General features: G+C 40.1%; 1 protein-coding gene across 1 annotated transcript; it reads right to left on the minus strand.

Moving 5' to 3' along the window:
- Positions 1 to 348: 348 nt before the first annotated feature.
- Positions 349 to 23273, minus strand: LOC306693991 (protein phosphatase 1 regulatory subunit 1A-like; the record flags this gene model as incomplete). Its single annotated transcript, XM_079156683.1, has 7 exons — positions 349 to 428; positions 1575 to 1703; positions 4002 to 4184; positions 6389 to 6452; positions 6627 to 6664; positions 13311 to 13371; positions 23193 to 23273. The coding sequence occupies 7 exons, from the start codon at positions 23271 to 23273 to the stop codon at positions 349 to 351; spliced, it is 636 nt and encodes a 211-aa protein (XP_079012809.1).

The following is a 23273-nucleotide window of genomic DNA, read 5'->3' on the forward strand; positions in this document are numbered from 1 at the left end:
TGTAGCCTAAGTGGTGGTAGTTTATGACAATGATTGTGTGACAGAGGCAGAAAAAGACTTTCCCTCTTTCCCATTAACTAGATAGTATCTCCCAGTCTGGTTCATACATACAGTAAGCTCGTTGTAGTTTGGCGTATCCTCATAATTAAATAATTCTCACAGGATTTATATAAGTGTAAATAAGTTTAGAAACCTTTGTTCATGTTCTCGGGGTGGTAACTAAAACCTGACTGGAGAAGAACAGAGATGCCCTGATGTACCTAAAAAGTGGATTTGCAGACACTATCTTGTGTCAATGTGTTGGGCTGGCTGAGAAGACTGAGCAGCTTTGTGTTTCAGGAGACTGCTCTATTTCTCTTTCTTCAGAATGCATTTCTTTGTCTTCTCCTCTGCCGGCTGACTCACACTGGATGTTGCTGCTTTTGTGTCTGAAAAACATAAACGTGAAATACTGAGGCACAAAAAGAGAAAGGGAAGAGGCTGACCCAGGAGGCTTTGATGGACGCTTGCAGCTTGACAATTAAATAATTGGGAACACCATCATTCCAACATTGTTTCTCCAAATGGAGAGAGTCAGCTTTCTGTTGCTTGGTGTTTAACTACATAGAAACAAAGGTCCAAATGAATATATCAAGCCCCGAAGCATTAGATGTCTCAACAAACCAATGTGGTGTTCATGTGGCTGGAATAAGCTTGATACATTTTAAGAGGGCAATGTCTTGTTTTTACTTCGTCAAAACCAGAAATTCAAAAACAAAAGTGTAATGGGGATAAGAGATGTATCAAACAGTGTGTTTATCTGCTTGTCAACTGAAATCGTTAACATATCCAGCTAGCTTCCATAAGCTATAGTTACTGCAAGCACATCGTTAACTAACTAAATGATGTTGTTGGGTTACTAGTTTACATAAGAATGAAAGACGGATGTGACTCTAGTTGTGACACAATCAGCAAGAGAGAAGACGCCTCACTCTGAGTTGTTGAACCATAAAAAAAACAATCTGTACACGATTCTACAGTGATGTTACAGAGTGGAGTGTCTAACCTCACAAATGATCTTGGGACATTTTTAAATCACATCTTTCATCAATCTGTGCATTCAATATTGTCTTTCCATTGACTTTTATGTTCTGTCTGAACACACATTATGGCATCATAAGCCACGATGAACTATTGTGTCTGCGTTTTTTATATACACACTTTAATTGGTTTTACACAAAGTTTTTTGTTGTAACAAACTACATTCTCTTGATTAATATCTCCACAAAGATCAAATGTAGGAGAAACAAATACAATCTACAGTAATGACAGAACACCCACAGTCTCTATTCAGCCCCACAAACACTTCTGTCCACTTCCGTATGAGCTGCCTCGCAGGTTTTTTCTGCAACAGGAGCACTCTGTGAAGTGTGGATCAAAGCCACTTCACAGGTGTTTTTTGACAAGCCATGATTACATGTCACAGAGCCAAGCCTGTTGAACTCTTAACATATCTAAATAAACCCCGCCTGGTGAACGGGTGATGAAGAGTCCCCTGACGGATAGGATTGTAAACACGGCTCCTTTGACTCTACCTGGTGCGTCGTTTTGTTGCGATGAAGGATCTGCTACGTTGGCAACGCTGGAGCAATCCTCCTCCTCCTCCTTGGTGAGGGGGCACTCGAGCCCTCCAGCAGCTTCTAATAGACTTTCCCTTGAGAACTCTGCAGGGGGCAGAGAGACAAATGGAGGTGGAGATGAAGGTGAAGTAGAGAAGAGACAATACACTTTCCATCACACAGCTGTGGGGGTAAAATACTCTATTCCTATATTCTCTGTTAAATTATGTTAGAATAAAGAACCTCACCACCTTGTCTCAATAATCAATGTCATCTGACATTTAGAGCTGCATGTTTTCTAGTCACCGCGTGAATTCAAAAGGCTGATCTTAAAGGGAAGTCAACTTCGACTGGACTCGTTTTAATGGTCATTGATTTGTTTCCCCCAGCGTCCCCTTTGCTCCTTTCATCTGTTCTGAGAACTTTATTAGAAGCTCCTTCATAAAATGGGCGCAATCCATACAAAACAGAGTCATCTCTTCACAATGGAGTATGTTTGTGTTGTTGTGTCTCAGTGAATTAAAATAAAAATATCAACAACTAGAATAGAACATCGTATTCACACAAATGGGACGGACGGGGAATAACAGTGACCTTTGACCGCTAAAATCGAATCAGTTCATCTTTGAATCCAGTTGGATGTTTGTGCAGGATTTGATTAAATTTGCTCAAGTCGCTCCTGAGACATTGTGTTGACGAGAATGGACCGGACGGACAGACAACCCGAAAACATAATGCCTCAGGCATACGGCTATCGCCGGCGTGGTGACAGAAAAGCAGCCTTCCTAATGCATCAGTGCTGCGTAATTACTGAGTATGTGAACAGTATGTGCTGCACTCAGTAACCGTCTATCCATCCATCCATCCATCCATCCATTTTCCTCCACTTATGCGGGGTCGGGTCGCGGTGGCAGCAGGCCAAGCAGGCTGACCCAGACTTCCCTCTCGCCCGCAACATTTTCCAGCTCATACTGGGGGATCCCGAGGCGTTCCCAGGCCAGCTGGGAGATATAATCCCTCCAGCGTGTTCTGGGTCTTCCCCGGGGTCTCCTCCCAGTTGGACGTGCCCGGAAAACCTCCAATGGGAGGCGTCCAGGAGGCATCCTAATTAGATGCCCGAACCACCTCAGCTGACTCCTTTTGATGCGAAGGAGTAGCGGCTCGACTGCAAGTTCCCTCCTGATGTCCGAGCTCCTTACCCTATCTCTAAGGCTGAGCCCGGCCACCCTACGGAGGAAACTCATTTCGGCCGCTTGTACCCGCGACCTTGTCCTTTCGGTCACGACCCAGAGTTCGTGACCATAGGTGAGGGTAGGAACGTAGACCGACCAATAAATTGAGTAACCATCTACTCACCTGCCATTTTTCTCATCAGCTGTTAAGGTCTTTGGTACTGACAGGGGACTGCCAAGGTGGCACTTTGAACCATGTAAGTGTTTTCATTAAATGAATGGTTCAATTATACACTTTCTTGCTGAGAGTTAGATGAGAAGGTCGATACCACTCTTGAGTCTGTACACTAAATATGAAGCTACAGCCTGCAGCCGGTCAGCTCAGCTTAGCATGAAGACTGGATACAGGGGGAAATATCTAGCTTGGCTCAGTGCAAAGAAAAGAAAATCCACATACCAGATCCTCTGAAACTCAATAATTATAACAATGTTACATCAAATGTTTTTAATCTATACAAAAAATTTGAAATAATGACACACATGTGCACGTAACACTGGTATTCTCATTCTTACACAAAACAAACAAATGTGAGAATGTTTTGAATTGTGAGCAAGTGTTTACCCCAATCTTTTTGTTTCACTTCTTTTAATTTCCCTCTACCTCCCAAAGCCTATCATGCATTTTACATACACCCCTTCCAGACATTTTTCAGCTTTCTGCCTAATTTTCTGCTTAACTTTACCGCTCCCGTTTTCTCCCAATTCTACATCCTTCCTTAATATTAATGGTTGTGAAAAAGGTCTCATCTTGTCCCTCCATCTGCTCCCTTCTCACGGAAACACACAATCTATTTTTCAGAGCCCACAGCAGTGACCTCCTTATCTGTCCCTCCTTCCCTCTAGCATCCTCATATCCTTGTGTAACAGTTTTCTTTCGACACTTTTTGCCCAAGACATATTTTGACGTACTCCATTTTGACCCTCTTCATATAGTCATTCTATTTTCTATTTCTACTTTTATAAATTTAAAATCCAAATTGACAAATACTCACTCTACTTCCTACATGATCAGTTTAAATTGTGTGGAGGAAAAATACATGAACATATTGTAAGGTAAAGAGTTGAAGTATTCTTGTTCGTGTTGTAGGTTTTAAAGGAGGTTTGTGCTGCTGAATAGGCAGATACAATGCAGTAGACATGCAGATACAATCGTTACAGACTCCAAACATACCCTCCATTTGGCAGCGCAGTTTCTCAAAGGCCTCTGCAGTGGCCTCATCATCGTGTGGGAGCTCCTCCCCGGCGGGAACGGAGTCGGGGCTGGGCCGGTCCGACAGGCAGCTCTCTGAGGAGCAATCGTCCCCGGCTCCCTGCTGCTGCCTGTACAAGTGATGCTCTACCATGAACTGCAGCTCTGGGAGGAGGGAGGTGGAGATAAAAGAGGTGAGAGAGAAGCGGGGAAAAGAGAAGTTGGTTGAGAGGGAAAAGTTCACAGGGGAAGGAGAGGGAAGATGAGAGGGGGAGAGGAGTGGATTGGAAGAAAGTGTGGAAAGTAAAAAGCAGAAGATCATTGGGGAAATGTTGGAAGACGTAGGACAAGCAAGAAAAGAAAGTTGTGTGAGATGAAGAGAACCAATGGGAGAAAAGACGTGTTATGAACAGTAAAGAGAGATGAAGCAGGAGACTCAATGAAATCCAGCACTTCAAAAGAATATTGTAGGTTAAGCATTTTTAATGAACTAGCGAGATTGAATTAACATCCAGCAGTGTTTGAAGTGAGGGGGCAGGTAAAGATACATTAGAGTTGGGAGATGATTTGTTTAATCGCTTTCTTCACCTTCCTTCATCCATGGTTTTATTACTCTTAATCGCCTTGCAGTGGGAAACTAAAGCACACCGATTATCGCCTGTTTCCTTTAGGAAGAAGCGACTCATCACACTTGAAGCTGTTAAGCTGTGAAACTAATTGAAGAATAAATTGCTTTAGCACAAACTTTTACTTATCTTATTATTATTGTTCCCTTGCTTTGGTTTCTTTGTTGGAACGTATTCACTGTTGTACTGCATAAATAACTACATTATGTATTTATGTTAAATTGGATGTTAACACTTCAAATTATATTTCATTGCATTGCAGTGATGAAAAATAAAAAAATAGTCAAGTTCTGGGCTCTGTGTGTGCAGTTTTACAATCATCTTCAGGTTTTCTTTCGGTGGTACAGGACCCCTTGTGCCCTAATCTCACAAAGACACACTTTGTAGCAAAAAAAATGGAAATTGTGAGAAATTCTGGTCGGGATAATGAATGCGCCCTCAGGCAAGTGCAGCACTGACTGCCTCCAGGGTTGAAATAGGACACTCAAGGTAGACCAAACTCCAATCATTAGCTCAGTGCAACGTGCGACTGTTGCATAGTGCGCGTTGATCGGGGCGGAACACCGCCGTGCGCGATACAGAGAGCAGGGGAATTGAAAACGCGCGACCATGTAGTGACAGACATGACATGCCGGCGTGTAAATAAATTAAGCACAAGTACTCGTCCTTCAAGCTCCCGTATCTCTACTCTTCTACTTCTTCTACTCTTCTACTTCTACAGGGTGCGCGCATGACAGCTCTCATCTCGTTCGCCCCCTGGTGGTTGGCTGATTCAGGAAGCGTTTGATTTGATATGTAGCAGAGCACGTATTTTAAACGTCAATATCGCAGACGATCATGCTGAAAAAAAATTATAATGCGTCTCTGGTATTGTTCAGGGGGCCGGACCAAATGTGGACGCGGGCCGCATCCGGCCCGCGGGCCGCAGTTTGGGGACCACTGGTTTACAGCAAGCAAAAACTGTTTCAATGCACATATTGATGGACATGCACATGGCCTGTCCTTTGCACTTTATTACATTCACATTGGTGATTGTATCATTATTAGACTTTTGATATTCTCATTGTTGAACCAGAATCAGAATCATAAACAATGAATGATAAACAATGGCATTATTGTTGCAACGTCTGGTGTTATTACCATCCACTGTACTTCTGTTATTGCACACCAAGCTGGTCGCACAGGATCTTTTAAAAACGCCTCTCCGAAGTTTGTTTTTGATGTTCTGCAGCGATGTTGTTCCCTGGGTTGTGAACTGCTGCTGTAGGCTTGTACAGCCTATTGAGACGTTGGGCCACACACTTGACTTGACAGGACTTGTGTGGCAGAATAGGCTATCGTACTAGTTTGGTTTGACTTACTCATGAATTGTACCAACTGCAACCTCCTTGTTGTCCCTACAGCTATGAACAGCTGTACCCTACTTCACCTTCGACTCTGACTGATCAGAATAATGACAACTGCCAACAACATCAACATCGTTTCCTTTTGTATTTCATCTTCTCCAGACCTCTGTCATGTGAGCCATAAGAGACTCAGTTTGGCTTTAATGGTTATTATATGAGGTGGTACAAATTACAAGACAAGGCCTATACGATCATATGCCAACAGATCCTTTGTGGTCTCTAATTGGAGTGTGTTGTTAATCAACAAAATACAAGTACTGCAATACTTTGATGGCAGTTTTGTGATCTAACTCATAAAATGACAACATCACACATATAACTAGATAACGCACTTTACCTTTCATTGTAGGCGTTCCCTTTTGCCCTTTTCGCCGTTGTCGAGGGGAGTTTAACAAGGCTGCCTGTAAAACATCAATGTTTCTTATCAGCTGGTCAGAGAGCACAAAGATTGAGGAGATCGTTTTAAAACAGATGAGTCAATTTAAAAAAGAAAAAAAGAATTCCCATAATTCCCATAATATTTCTGTAACCTTATTCAGATAAAATGGACCCTCAAAGAGCATGAATTAAATTACCTTGTACAACTGGTTTGGGAGACGATCTTCATCTATTTCTGCGAGAAAGCAAATACACATTTATGTACAACACACAATATAACAATGAAAACTTAAGGACTTAAAGCCAATACAGAATGAACAGGCAAACATTGTGCAGCCTTGAGACGGTTCATAGCACAGTTGACCTCTTCAGTGTGTCAGTGTACTGTAGCTTGAGTGCGGCTGTGTCTCCAGACACCAGAGTGGATACAAGGTGACCTCTGGCCAGATGGTTATCTGACACACTGCAAGCCAGATGCAAGTGTTTGCTCAATTTTTTTTATCAAGCATGGTGAGCGGAATTGTTTTCATTATTCTCCACTCTCATCTTTGAATAAAAACAGACACTCTGAATGATTTTTTGCAAACAAAGGGGATGCTAATCCACTCTCGTCCTCTTCCAAAAAGATCCCTGCATGCAGGCAACTACTGTTGATATAAACAGTAAAACACTGTTTATCCAAAACCCCTTAAGTAAGTGTGTAGCATGCTGAAGTGTAGTCTGGAGCTGAGTTGATTTACAATCAGTTGGCAGTGTTTTAGATACATCTAGCTCAAACTATTGCAGTCTACAGTGAACTACAACAGTCCTGCAATAAATCCTACCTTCATGTTATGTTTCCAATATTTTGATTACCCTATTTATATCAATGAGGGTTGGCTAAATAACAGAAACACCTCTTTGTATAATGTAATACAGTTCAACAGCACCACAAACAGTTAATACAGTTGAATCAACATCTCTCTCTCTAAAAAATATATATATATATTTCCCCAAAAATATTATAATTTTATATTTTTATATTTTACATTATAATCTTCATGAAGGTAGGATTTACTGCAGGACTCTTCTGCATTAGTTTGATCTGGATGTGACTAATAAACTGGCAGCTGAGTTTATATTACTACAGAAAAAGCAGCTGCAGTGTGTGCATTCACATATTTGTGTTCAGGAAAACAAGGAAACTCCAACATGATACGACTCTCACGTGACTCCAACTGGATTAAGAATGATCCTCTGTAGTCAATATTTGAAACAGGACTCTGTGTTCACTAAATGAAAGGACTGAAATAGAAACAGAAACAGTTGACTGAAGTACAGTAAAAACATTAACTGTAATCAATAGTAATTGCGTTGAACCCGCATCCACTTTGTTTTAAGCCTTGGAAATTTTTTCTAGGACACCACCTTGTTGCTTGGCAACCTATGCATCCCTAGGCACTAGGAAGGCACTCTGTGTGTGTGTGTGTGTGTGTGTGTGTGTGTGTGTGTGTGTGTGTGTGTGTGAGAGCATGTGCATATATTATTCCTACTTAAAAGTACTTGGCTGTTCAAAATGTCAGTGATGTGCTTGTTTCTTTATTCATCTCTCTCTCTCTCTCTCTCTCTCTCTCTCTCTCTCTACAACAAACACAAATTTATTCACCAGTGGTGAATAAAAACCTGACACAAAAGCCATTACATTTCATTTCAAGAGGGATTCATCTTCATGCTGTGCGTGTTTACAGTGATGCTTGAAACTGAATCTTATTTTTAGAATCTCCTGCAGGAGTTTGAGACGGTTCATTATGGATTTAGTTTCAAATCAATCGCAGGGAATATGCAGTCTTGAACTGTTCTTTAAGTTACAAAGCAAATCCTAAAGATTTATAAACTGGTATTGACAGACAGCTGTCAAGCTATTGCAGTCTGAAAATGGAGGTTTATCCCACCAGTGCAAAATGTAATCTGAAACATTTTGTGCATAAAAAAAGTTCCAAACATGTTTGCAAAAAGAGAAAGCAAATATCTTAAAGGAATATTTAAGTCAAAAACATTCAAAAATAGAAAATAATTTCAGTAGAAAGGGTGAACCTGTGAAACAATCTTAAGATGTTTGGTCATCCTGACTATGTAGCTCGTACATGGGGGTAAGGCGTAATAATCCATGGTTTCAAACCACACCTTTTCAGTCTTTCTGTCTGACATTTACGCAATCTTTTATTGCTGTTTAATTAAGCTGCTTGTTGTTGTTTTTTTAATTTTTATAATTTATTTTATAAATCAGCATCATTCTAACTTAAAGACTGTCGCTATCAATAACAAAAATGTTTCCCCTCCAGTGATGGTGGCAGCTTGTTGCATTTTAACCTAAGAAGCTCTTACAATTTAACATCTGCAGAGTAAACGTAGATGCTATATTTAAATAAGATGGAGGTGTTCTGACCCTGAAAAGATGAAGCTGTGCTGTAAATTCGTGCAATTTCAGAGATGATGATTGTGCACCACAGATGGAGTGAAATTGGAGCTCTAAATTGATCTGGTGTCTTCTCAGGTTTTCAGGTATGATTGATAGTTCATAGTATTGATGTACTCTTTAAATACTAAATACTTTAAATCTTAGAACAGTGAGCTCGAATGAAAAATTAAAAAAAATATTGTTAGTAGTAGTAGCAGTAGCAGCAGTAGTAGACATGTTTGAAATATAATTTGGGTCAACAAACATAAAATATGGCTTTCACTCAGCTCATATTCAGCCCATCTGTGCTGCAGAATGAGGAAAAAAAAGGCCAATAAAAAAGGCCGTTCCAGCAGTGATGAGTCTATCACTGCAACTCCCAGCTGACTGGCTGTCTGACACAAAGCCAGACGGGAACAGAGACCGTCTTCTGACTCCACTTTATTCAGCCAAGTAGCTCTAGTGTAGCTGCCTACTGTGGCTGGTGTCGATATATATTTTCTGTGCTGCATTTGATGAAGAAAAATGAGAAAATCGAAAAATCAAGAAAACGCTTGCAATGTGTCTTCAAACGAAAAATAAATATAAGTCTTAACACAGTCAGTCATGCATTTAAAAGTGGGTGTATGTATATATAGATATATATCTATATCTATATATACATATATAGATATATATATATAAACAACAGGGATGATTGCTCACAGTTTGATTATAGTTCAGAATATGTCAAACTGGAACTATCAATGCTCGATCAACAAACTGCACTATACAACTTTATATATCGAGTGAGATAACGCTTGAGACAGTGTTTGTAACAACAAAACAAAAAAGGGGCAATGTCAGCAAAATGTTTTAAATTTGATTGACTTTGTGGTGGAGAGCAAGCAAAACGTTGCGTAAAATCAATCAACTCAATTTACAAGAACAATATTGTCAGGATCATTTTCTCCACTAGGATCAAAGTTGCCTGTTCATAATTCTTGAGGAGATGTTCACTTACAAAGAAAGTAAAGCTTGTAGTTCTACTATTTCTACAATATTGGTGGCTGCAGGGTTAGCTGAATGAGGATATATTTTATAGTTACACATTGTTCAGAGTGAAGAAGGATCAGACCAGCAGTTTGCGTGGCAGTAAAGAAGAACACACAGCGATGCTCATAAGCGCAGCATACAACATTTGAATTTGGTAAGATATAAAGTTGTAAACGATGTGCACATGTCAGTCACAGTGGTAGAGAATAGAAGAGTGACACTGTTGTCATCATTGTAGCTTCTGAAAACCATTTGAAATTGAAAGGTACTGTACAGTGAACAAAGTCATTTCCTGCGCCACACTAGTTGTTGTGAACACCCAGTTTGCATCAGTATGTACTTCCTTTATGTTGTATGTGTTTGTATGCGTATGATTAAGACATCTTGAATTCTCTTGCTTAGAGCTTCTTGCATTCGCCAAAATGCTTCAGGTGGCAGCGTTCACTCCACCACAGAGCAACTGGTGCTTGTAGAGATGAAATGATCTCATCTAAAGGGCACCACTCAATGTGCTCGTTTTATGTGTGATCGATTTGTGGTTATTTCCTCCTGTTTATGTTTTAACTGTAGTAGTTAGGTATATTTATAGTCTACTCTAATATTCTATTAGATGAATTCTATAGATATACATCACTCTTCTAGTGTCAATATGTTTCTCTATTATCCCTGCCAGGAAGAGTGAGTGTGCTCTGATCTCACATTCTGCCGGAGCAAACTGCATACTATTTTGGGTGCCCACTTATGACTGCATGCTCAAGGACCTCTCATGGTTGTAGTGACTAATACTTTCTCAAACCAGCTTTTATTGCCTGTTTTATACTGCCATTGACTGCCTGTAGACTCCTCACTCACTACTAACAGGCCCCCGACCGGCTTCTCGGGCATCTCCGACTCCCCATCTGCTACACTGTGGCCAGGGACACAGTGGGGGAAAATACCTTTGCTCACTTTTTTTTATTGTAGTGACATTGTGTTTTGCGATGCCTATTGGTGTCTAGATGGGGGTTGGTCAATTGTGGGTTGTATTTATCCAATCACACAATACAGCAGTGGTCATGCAGACACACCTGAAAGAGAACTGCACTCCAGTCAGTGTGCCTTTCCAGTTCACTGTGTTTTTACTGTTGTTACACCTGGATAACGTGCTGCTAAGAAAATCCTTCCATTTAACCATCTCTTCCAAAGGACGAACAGTAGTGCACTGCTGTTGCTCTTCATGAAACACAAAAAAAACAAAATAGAAGTTTGTAAAGAAGACATTATAAAGTTTTATGTACTATAATAATACATGTAATTACTCTGTTTTTGTCAAATGTTATTTTATCCCACTCAAGTTGTCTCTCTCCAGGAATCAATAAAGACATGAATCCTCCTCTTCAGAGAAGATCAAATACGTTGTGTGTACATCTGTGGCTGTTCCTCTGATGTGCTATTGGGGTTCACAGTGCACAGGGCAGAGCAATCTGCAGAGCATTAAATAATGCAGGGCTCTGTCTGATGTGTGGCACAACATTACTGCGCAAGCACAGCTCCTCTCCCTCATCATCATCATATCTATTGCTCCCCATCCCCCTCCTCTCTGGCACATCCTCGTTCTCACACACTCATAACTGGAACTGTCTGAATCTCTGATTGTGTCTCTGTGTCTGATTTGATGTTTGAAGTTGATTTTTTTGAACTCCTATCTTTTCCATGGCATGGCTGTCTATCTCATAATTTCTCATTTTGAGGACACACACGCACACGCACACGCACACGCACACGCACACGCACACACACACACACACAGATGCAGCTCAGTGTGGAATTAAATACAAGTCCATCAAAGATCACACAACTCTTCTCTAAAATACCCAAACATTGGCACCACCCTAAGGAGGCCATGAAAGGCAAAAATACTCTGCAGTAAATTACATCAGATTTGATAACTTTATCAATTCCAGAGGGTAAACTAGTTTGGTTGTCCAGTACAATCAAAAGTGACAAAAGAGATGTGTGTTTAAGGACTATCTAGTGACATTTTTACTGTGATATTAGAGGCATTGCTTTTCTCCAAAGGCATCTTCACCCTCTTCCTCACTGTTCTGCCATAGATAATTAACTAACAATTAAATCTGAATTCAGTTCAAAGAACTTTCTTTTCTGTTATATTCTTTTATAGGGGTAGAGCACGATACAACCAAAGAAATGAACAAAATAAAGTTTAAAACTTGAACTCTAACTAAAATGAGTATGACTGTAAAATAACAACATAATATAATATATAATATCTGATAAACAACACGCTTCCTCTTTTCCTAAAATCTTGTTTATCACGTCTCAGTATCTTTTTTTCCCATGCCTTCACTCCGCATACGATTTCATTACTTGATAAGTCTCTTTCTTTCTTCTTGCCTCTGATCTACTGAGCAGGATGGATTGTTAAAGGTTTTCTCTGCAATTTCATTCAGAGATCAAAGTTGACTGAGACACTCTGCATGCTCAGTATCTAATTACTGAATAAAAACACAGACACACGTAATCAAACACACAGATTAAGCAAACAGATCACAGGCACGGGACTTTGTCATCAGACCCAATTACAAAGACTCGACTCTAAGAGATAAAAAGCTGTGAGTTAAACGATAGCAGTCTCTGCTAATATCCTCAATGACGCATCAACTCTTCATTTATTCATGCAAAACAGAATACCACCCTCTGTTTTCTCACCTGGAGAAAATTACACTCGCTGCCCTACATTCCCAGCTGATCATCTTTTAATTTGGGTCACAACACTCACACATCGAAGTAGCAGAGGCAGTGGGGGAAGCAGCGAGCCACTGGATGACTCACAGAAGAAGACAACTCTCTGGAGGAGCACTGCTGTGTTTGATCATTAAGATCCCATGAGAGGACACACACAAACACACACGATTGTTTTTGTTGCTCTAATGCAGCAGGAAGATTCACTTGGTGCAAAATATCATTTAGATGGTGCATCACTGCAATCACAATGACAAATAGAGATGTCTGAAATATTTTGGAGAATAATGTGGCTATATTAACTTGTTATTCTGTGGTCATGTACCTGCATTAATCACACTGTGGGGATTTATCTCCCACCTGGGGACAAAAAGCTCAAGGTCAAGCTGTTATTTTAGTGTTCAGACTTTCTTTTAACTTAAAGGGTTTGTTTAGGTTGCCTGTTAGTTGAGCTGCACATGTAGCAGTCATTGTCCTCGGGCTTCAGTAAGTAACGTAGTCAGCAGTTAGCAAAAAACAATGTATGTTCCAAATTTAAGACCCAAGCTTTAATAAAACAGAATTATCAATGATAATGCTGGTGACCCCCAAGATAATGAACACAACGACCTCACAAGTGACAGAAATAGCCTGTATGTGTGCATGTGTTTGCATTTAGGTGCCTTACCAGGTGATGATTGATCACTGGATGCCACTAAAGTGGCAGGTGTGGGTCTGCGTCTTCTGATCTGAAAAAGTAGAACAGTTTCATTTTAAAGTGAGAAAAACAAACATGCCCCATTACAAATGTTTGCTGGTACGACAGTAAAGCACATTATGAAGCTTTGTGAAGCTAAAAATCATCTTAAATCCTTAAATGTGAAGGTTGTTCTTGAAGAACTTTAAGTTTGAAGTAAAATACTAAAATCTTGCCTGATAAATCTCAAACACTTCCAGGCTGTAATTTCACACAGGCTTTGACCTCCAATGGCTTATATTGGCTCAACCAATCAAAATGCTAATCAGTGCACTGAAACGTGTGTCATTACTCAGCCAATCAGGGCAAGACCCTGCTCCCTCAGTACCGGTCGTAACTCAGCATCCACTTTCTGTGACGACGCTGGCAGCCCATAACCCAGCCTGTGTGATCCATATTTGGGATTTGGTTGTCTCTGAAGACGCCTGAGTTGGTTGAGAGCAATGCTGGATCTCAGCAGTGCAGTAAGATCAGCAGGGCAGTCTGCCACCTACTTGCTTCTTGGCTCATGACTAGTGGAGTGTGGCAGCTATATGGACCAATTCTGGGATAATACTTGGAAGAACACGCACATTTCACGGAGCTGTGCAACAGAGAGTCCAAACTCTACGGTATAACTCAGAAAGATCTGCCTGTGGATGTAAAAACTAGAGTTACAACCTTTGTTATTTGTAACTGTGAACAGACTGAAGTATCCATTAGTGTCCATCCAAAAGAACATAAGAGATGCAAACAGCTTTTTGATGGAAATATCAAGAAAGTTGGATGGTAAAAATGATGGTAATGGACTTGTACTGCGCTTTTCTAACAATACGTTTGTCACACTCATTGGCTACCATGCAAGGTGCCACCTGCCCATCAGGACTCCAACTAACCATTCATACCCATTCATACACCGCAGGCACAGCCCAAGGACACATCAACATGGACAAGCTGAGCCGGGGATCGAACCACCGATCCATTGATTGAAGGACGACCCTGCTGAAATATGCACCACAAGGTTCTACAAATCTGAAATGAAATCAGCTTTGCATCTATATCTCCAAAACTAATTAATGTCCAGGATGAGGTAATTACTTTTCCATTTCATAAAACTAAAAAGGCTGTGATATGGGAATTTAAATAGAGTCCATTGCACACACACACACACACACACACTCACACACACACACACACACACACACACACACTAATGCACTCCTCACATAGCTGACAGGGTTGCTGACTAATGTTGGAAGGTATGCAAGCTCCAGTCCTCCCTGCATCTTTTCTAAATGCTGGTTGTGCACTTATACAGCTGTGTGGTCTTCTTCAGCCATACAGCCATAAAGCTTAACCTTAGCCCGCACAGTGGAGCATCACATTGTACTTTGTGAGGCAGTTTAAATCAGCTAGTAGTTAAACTCCTTTCTATAAAGATGAGAAACTAATGATCAAAGCAAAAAGACAGGACTCCTTTTTGTAGCAGGTGCATTCACAGTTAAAAGGAAAAAAGTAGAATCAGAGGAGAATCAGAAAGTGAATTGTTGTCCTTGGATCCAATTTGCAGGTTTGACTTTGAAGCTTTGCGGTGTTCAACAAAATGCGTGGGGAAATTCTTAAATAGCACAAAACATCACTTTAGACTCCGTTCAATAAAAAATACAGATGTAGCTGCAGAAATAATGTGCAATAATGAAAAGGCAGCAGTCAGTAGTATGTCATTAGTCAAGTCTAATTAGGTATTCAGATTTGAAGAGGCTTCATCTTCATTACCTTTCAAATCACAGCCATGGAGTACAGGAAGGCTGAGATAATAAGAAGAGGCATTGAGTGCATTGAGTGACTTTTCCTTTCTTTACCAAGCAGGCAGAGGTCTTTTTTACAGCTTTTTACACTTTTCCAAGAGATGCATGTCAACTCAATCGCTCAAGCTACTTATGTACCTTTATCTAAACCGTACAGGACATGTATAGTATGAGGTGTAAATGCAAATGAACAATATTTCATAATACAGCTGATTTAGCCATGCCAAATAACTACAAAAAGAAACAAAGATGAGGCACTAAATTGCCACCATTGTTCTCTTTTATGTCTGCGTGTTGGACTGTAACTGTTTATTTTTTCTTTTAAGCAGAGGTCACACTTTTTCCACAGATTAATTAAAATCATAATGAAGCAAAAAACAATGATAAGTAATCAAGTCTCGAGTTGCCTTTGAGTTACATTGTGATGTGATCAGTCTTCAGAAATTACAGAGTCACACCACTATAACTTCAAAAAGAGTCTGAAAGTTCAGAAAGCTTTATGCAACTCTATAAGTCTGTTACAGCACTGCTCCCCTGAGTCTCCTGTAACTGTTTCACTATTAAAAGTTTAAGACTATATAGACGACTGTGCTTTGCACTCCTGGATTCCAGGTCATTGAACAGTCTGCCCCTATGGGTCAGGTCAACAACATCTGTGGAAAGTTTTAAATCACATCAAACTATAAGTTCTGTTTTTATAAATCTTTCCTGCTGAAATTTTGTTTTTGTCAAGAGTTTGTGATTTGTTCTGTATATTTCTGTGAAGCACTTTGGGACTCAGGTTTGTATTTAGATATCAAGATGTATTTACTTTTGTATACTATAAATACATGTACTAATATTCCAGTCCTGTGTGTGTGTCTTTTGTTGTCATTCCAGAAAACTCCCCTCACGGAGCCCATTAAACCACAACGAGCCATGGCTGTGTAGAACTGATTGACAGTCATTGTTATTCTGCTCACCCGGCAGCAAAGCAAACTCCCTGATCTTTCACTCACACAAATACCAACGCTTACTGGACAGGCTCTTCCCTCGATCCACCGTGAATGCCTTTCATTTTACAGTCCGTTTAAAATGCAGTTCTGTCACTTCTCACAACAACGAACAAAAACAGCCTTCAAAAAGTGACGGGTGGGCAGGAACAGCCGTGCAAGCCTGATGTTCTTGTGTGGGGGCAGCAGCCAAAATACACTTGGCTGGAAAATATAGGTCAGGCCAAAATACAGCAGAAACAAAGTGCTGTTTCATATTTAACACTTGCGTTTGTTGACATTGGCTGTTTTTCTTAGTTGTTTGTGGCCCCACAGACCCCAATGCTGTAGATCAAAAGATCTATTGCAAAATCAACCCTCAAATAATTGTATTTCCTTCTGACCTCATTAAAACCCAATATGTAGAACAGTTCCCTTTGCCGCCAACTGAACTTGTACATTAGATGAAGCAGCAAAGTAGGACCACAAAACATTGTTGTCATGGCAAAAAAGGATATATCATGTTTTATATATATATATAAAAGATGAAAACAGTGCTGACAAAGCTGGCAGTGTTTACCTGAGATGGGTGCTACACTTCCATGATGATGGCATCGGTTGGGACAGCGTTATCAGCTGTAACCGCTGTATGAGCACAGTGCAGAGTGGTGACCATTAGCTAGCCAGCGGGGCACGCTCACATGCACTAACACGCACTGCAAGGAACTTTTGAAATATGCCATCATTTCAAAATCACGTTTTTAAGCAATTATTGTAAAATTAGGAAAGTTCATGAACTATCAAGCTGATAAAACAATGTCCAGAGCCTCGGATCTCAAGTTGTCTCAGTATTGATATTTGTCCATGTATTGTATACGCTATGTCCTTTCTCATTTAAATTTCAGTGGAGGTGAATAAACAGGGTTGAAGGAGCTACAGCTATTGTTCAGGTTTTATAGCTAGAAACAGATTTGACTTTGAGAACTATTTTCTTATCGTGGAATAACCAAACACAATTAATTGGGGTGACAGAGGTAGCAAAAAGTTTTGTAATTCAAAATGTACTGTAGGGAAATTCTAAGGTGTAAAGCCTTTACCTCCTAACCCTGATTTCCCTTTGAGAAAAACACTGGTAAATCTGTGCTATCAGAGTTGCCCTGTGACCTTCACCAGAATAATGTGTTTGCACGAGTCAGTGCCATGAATCAGAAAAAAGGTATTCACACCCAGTAAATTGCTGCAGAAATAAAAAGGTTAAATAAAACTTTCCCAGCACCTTGTTATCGGCTGGACCGAGGCAGTACTGATCTATCAGTAATCAGTACAATGCACAGACAAGGATTCATGTGATTCCTCGTCCTGTCGTTTGAAACATGATCTTGGTATTGTTCAGGCTAAAATCAGTGCTCAGTCATTATAAATCCTCACAGACTCTCCAACTGTGGTCTCATTTGGCTCTGAATAGAGGGAATTACTATATTCACAGGGCGTAAAAACCCCAGCTCACTGACTTCTTTTTTCTTTTATCTGAGTTTCTTCAGTCCTCTGCCTCCCTCACACTTCCTATCAATCCTTTGTCTTCTCCACTGTTAACAGCCCTCTTATCATCTTCCCTTTTGCTGCATATCACACAAGCAGCTGTACTGGAGGGAGCAGGGGTTGGATGCACAAGCTGCAATTTAAACGCTGTAATAATATATTTTTGCTGAGAATCACAAAAGGTAAATAGCAGCAGTTTATAATTTAATACAAATTGAGAACAATGAGGGCTTAACATTATGTTTTCAAATGGAGGCAGTTTTCTGCTCAGGCCTGTTATTGCGGCAGCTGTGAACGTGTTCAAAGAACTGGAAATTGATTCAATGGGTCCTCGATGAGAAGTAGACAAAAGAAGGCTTCTCATTTCCTGCTGGCAACTGTCGAGTTTTATAAATCAACAAATGTCAATGGCAGATTTCATCAGCTGTAGTTGGTTGCTAATCAATCAAATGATGGCTCTATGAGTTGGTTGAAAGTCAACCTCCTTTTGACTTTGTTTCCAGCTTGTATACGGTAATATTTCCCTGGAAATAGTATGCAATTCACAAACTATTGGTTTCATACTACGGTTTCATACTAGCTAAAAACCAATCTAAATAGCATGTTAGTATGGAATTTTGGAAGTCTTTATATTAAATGAAAGGTAACTGTTATATAACCCTGTTTGGCTGCTTAGCTTACATACTGGTTAAAATGTTTAAATTGTAGCCCATGTTTTAACAACTTTTAACGTTGAAAGAGGAAAGAATTAGAGCATGAGGAGAAACCGATAGGTTAGCTAATGATACTCCTTGACCTTGGTAATAATGCTTGGTTACTAGTGTAGGTAGAATGTTAGTTGGACATGCTATAATGTTTGCAGCTTAAGCTAACAGATAACCTTTAGGTAGATTTCCTTACACTTTTGCTCATGAGTTTTGGGTTTTGTAAAGGTGCTTTAGCGTGTCAGGAAATCCAAAGCTGGACAGGACTGTTGAAGTTATGGATTCTATGCTGTGATTGGATAATCACTGCTCTGAGGAGGGGTGCAGCCATCAGCCAAAAAGCAGGAAAAGTTACAAATAAAAATATACCATTTGTAACCTTGCAAAGCAGTAATGCATGTAGGCCTAACTCCCCGTTAAAACCATATATTTTCAGTTTAACAAGTATTGAGTTCTTCAATGAGCAAAAGATATTAATGGTGTGATAAATATAAATATTGAACTCAAAAGTTCTTCTTAGAAAATGGCTTTCCTGAGACAATACAGAGTATTCATTATGTTCTCTGTCAAGGACAAAGACGGTCTGACACATCAGCATCAAGAATATCAGGGAGGACACCATCAACCCTGAAACTAAAGGACATAACCTCAATATGTCACAATTCCTCATCTCATCAACCATGAATGTAGATTTCTCAAGCAAGGGCCCTTTATAGGGCAAACATTTCAGTTCAATATCAAATGTCTGTTGGAGTGGGATTAGATTTAATTTGATCCTTGAATTGTCACTCAAAGTTGTAAACATGCAAAGAGACATTTGAGTTTAATTTAGAGGTAAACCAGCTGTGTTCATACTCTATTAACAACCTTAATGTTAGATAATAACCTGGTGTTAACATGGCTAGTTCACTAATGCTGCCTCATTTTGGTTTTTACTGATTAGTGTGTGTACGTTGAATATAATGTAGACATCAGGCAGAGTTATAGCAAAAGTTTGACATTGTATGAAATATTTACTTTGCAGTCAAGAGTCAAACAAAAAGGTTGATACCACTCTCACATCTGTCCGTTGAATTTAAGACTATAGCAGCCAGTTACCATAGCTCAGCAGAAAGAACCAGGGAGAAAACACTATCATGCTCCTTTATTCCTTTATTGCTTTATTGGCCTCTCTGTCATGTTAAATGTCTGTTCGTCTACAGTATGTGAGCCGGCCTTGCTGTCCCCATTTCCAGGCTTTTTACTAAACTAAAAAAAGCAAACCGTCTAATGGATCCAGCTTTCTAGTCAACAGACAGATAAGGGATTGGTATTGGTATACATTTCCCAAAATGTCAAACTATTCCATCAGTCAAACCATAACAGAACCTGTTTGAAACAAACAAAACCTACTTCCACTGGTGAGAAGAATATCTACATAACCGCAGCAAAAATAATCTAAAAGAAACCACTATCCACTGACACTATCAGGTCTTGACCTCTATCGGTTACAGTCAGTTTGTCCTCGTAAGTACACAACAATCTCTAATGTAATGTCATTACGATAATGGTGGAACAGACTGTGTCTTTCTGCAGATAGCAGGATGAATGTGTGAATGCTGTTGTCGTGAAGGGTCAGACCTCAGGGAGTGACTGATATGCAGGTCTCTGCGGAGGCTGATTCACTATGTCGGAAGGACAGGTTGCAAAGATCACTGAACCATGGGCGAGGCCCCCTGGTGTGATATTTATAAGCAAGGTTGTAAACACAGAGACGAGCACAAAACACCATTGTTTTTTTTTCACTTTCTCTATATCTGATGGTTGCACTGTTGTCTGTCACACATACACAAAAAAAACACTTAAGACCAAGCATGCCGTGCAGACTCATTGGCCACTCACAGTAGTCGTTTAATAAATAGAAGATATATCCTAAAAGAGATAAAGTCTCATAGGCAATCATCCAAGCTGTGGCCATGCTTATTGAGGCCGAGAGCTCAGAACTCTCTTGAGTCTTATAGCTAAAAGATCTATCTGCAGGTGAAGAATAGAAAGTAAACACCAGGCTTGGAGGTGTTTAAGATCCTGTATTGACCGGCTGCAGCCCGGGATCAGACGTGTGGCTAAATAAACACAGACAGTGGACACCGACTGCCTGACATGCAGACACAAACAGGACAGACACGGAGACCTAAGCGACTTGAATTACATCTGTATTTTTCAAATGATATACAGAGGAGAAGAACAAATGAGAGAAGACACAGACGCAAACACACAACAAAGGCACCAATTTACAGACACAGTGTCCTTAATATCAATTACACACGTAATGATGCTTCTTAGTTCTAACAGCAACATAATCAAACCACACTGGCACAAACCAATAAGCTTCAGGCCGGGATAATCATGCCATCCAACCTCTATGCTCATCTGCTGGCAGTTTGATTAAGTACATAATCAGTGATTTCAGTCCTGGTTGATTTGGCGATGCCAAAGAACCATCAAAATCTTACTTACAACAAGTATTTGATACAACAGATTGCAAAATTCCCATTCATTTACTATTTCCTTAATACAATCATCATCACTGACAGCTGTACAATGATAGTAAGACACTCTACATTCGTGCAAATAATGAATAGATACGTAATTATTGAATGTGAATAAATTAAACGGCTGTTGAAAAGAATGCTGGCCATGAATTGTATAAAAAACAGGGTTTCATCTTTAATCTGTCGGACTATAACTCTAAGAGTTTAAAAAGTTCTAAATTCCAAAATGATTGACATTTAAGTTTGGAAGCCAATGATCATGTTAAGTTCTTCATTTATCATGAGAAAGCGTCACAGGTGACTAATTATGAGACTTCTAAAGCCGTTGACCTTTTTCACAGCAGACATTTTGACATGTCATAGCAGGAAAAACACATAATTGATAACATGAATAACAATGGCACTCCACTTAAGTGAGCTTCGTGTAGGACGTTGGTATTGTGCATGCTGGCTCACTGTCATGGCGTTCTAGGACACTTGATGGAACTGAGCCAGCGTTAAAGAAATGTGTTTCACCTGTTTCAAAAATCTCTGCTGCGTTAAAGGTCTGCTGGTTGCAGCAGTGATGATTTACGGTTGTCTTGTTAAAAGAGGTAAAATAGTATCCTGTCCTTTATATTCATCCATCCATTACCCATAACCGCTTATCCTTTTCAGGGAAGATGGTGTGGGGGGGGGGGGGCAGAGTACATTGGGCGAAGGCAGGGCTCACCCCGGACAGGTCGCCAGACTATTGCAGGGCTGACACACAGAGACAGAACATTCACACTCATTTTCACATCTATGGGCAATTTCGAGTTGTCAATTAACTGCATGCCTTTGGGTTGGTCTTTGAACTGTGTAGAGAAGCCGGAGAAAACCGGCTTCCCAACAACACCGTGCAGCCCCTGTACTTTAGATCTGTTATTAATTTAGAGCTTGTAGTAATCTATTTTAATTTTGACATTTAAGTTTGTTTTGTTGTTGTTTAATGTGTCAGAAAGCCACGTTTAATTCTCTTTTATTCAAACTTGTTAAACTGGGGGAACCTTACATCAGATGGTCTTTTCATACGGTAAAATTACAAACCACAACAAATTATGTAAAAATGATGTGTGCATTGAAGCTGTGCTCCTTTTGTATGTGAGCAGAAGTTATTTCACTGCAGGTAATTCCAGCTGAGGGGGAACTTTTATGCAGAGAAGGACATAATAGAGTATGATGGTTAAGGTCTGCACATTCAGTTCCTCACATCTGAGCCTCACAAGTACCAGTAGCTCTAACTCAACCTGAACCTTATCCCAGACCATACTGGATTCCCAAACCATCCGATGAAATGTCCTCACAAGGCCAAACTCACATACACACACATTCAGTCATCCTAACATCTACTTTCTTATTGTCACAGTGGGGGAAAAATGACCAGCAGAAAGGGAGAGAGAGACATATAAACGGGGTGTAGTCAGACTCATAAATCTTTGCTGGTTTCACTTGAGGTTCATTTGTTATTAATGAGCTGACCATGTTATATTTATAAAAAATGTGAAAGTAGGACACATCTTTTCACTACATTCTCTAAAAACACATGAACCCATTGGGCTTTTCACTCACAAATAAGAGTTATTTGGTCTTGTTTCTTTAATTAAGTGATGTTGAGTTTATAAGATCCTAAAGAAAAAAGAAGCTGAGAAACAGCTTTAAACCGAGCTATGCAGCTACAATCTATTATTTATACATATTTGAGATTGATGTGATAAAAATATCCCATTGCTGATAGCAGTTTGATTTGGAATGAGTTTATCTTGTGGTTGCAGGCAACTTTTGTCAGTATATCACTGCTGTACAGTGCATGCCGCCAGACACTCAAACCAAAACAACACCAAACCCCTGGAGACGCATCCATATGCTGCAACACCCCTTTTGCTGAGATGCTGTGTCTCTAAAAACCTGCTAGGTTGCGAGTGAAGAAGGGAGCATCTATCTTAATTGCATCATGATGACTTAAGCCCCACATTCGAAAGCTTGCTATTTAGGTGCAGGGGAGTAATGAGTTCCGGAAAATGTGGTTTCTTTAAAGCGTCAATCAGACTACACACATTTGACAGAGCACACTGCATCTTTTTATTCCAGTTGAGTTGCTCAGCTTTGTCTGCACCCACTTGGTTTGTGTGACAAGCATTAACACTGATTTCCTTTTAAATCTTTCCACATTCATTTTGCTAAACGTCACTGATGCATTAAAGGAAACCTTCAAAAGCCTGGATGTCCCGCATCCCTCGAACCACCTCCTCTTCCTCCTCACCTGTTCTGCTGCCTCTGGGTCCAGGTGGGTGTCCAGCAGGGGAACGGTGAACTGTATCTTCCTGGGGCTCCCGGTGTCCAT

This window comes from Pholis gunnellus (genome assembly GCF_910591455.1).
Source record: "Pholis gunnellus genome assembly, chromosome: 3".
In the NCBI taxonomy this organism is placed as follows: domain Eukaryota; kingdom Metazoa; phylum Chordata; class Actinopteri; order Perciformes; family Pholidae; genus Pholis; species Pholis gunnellus.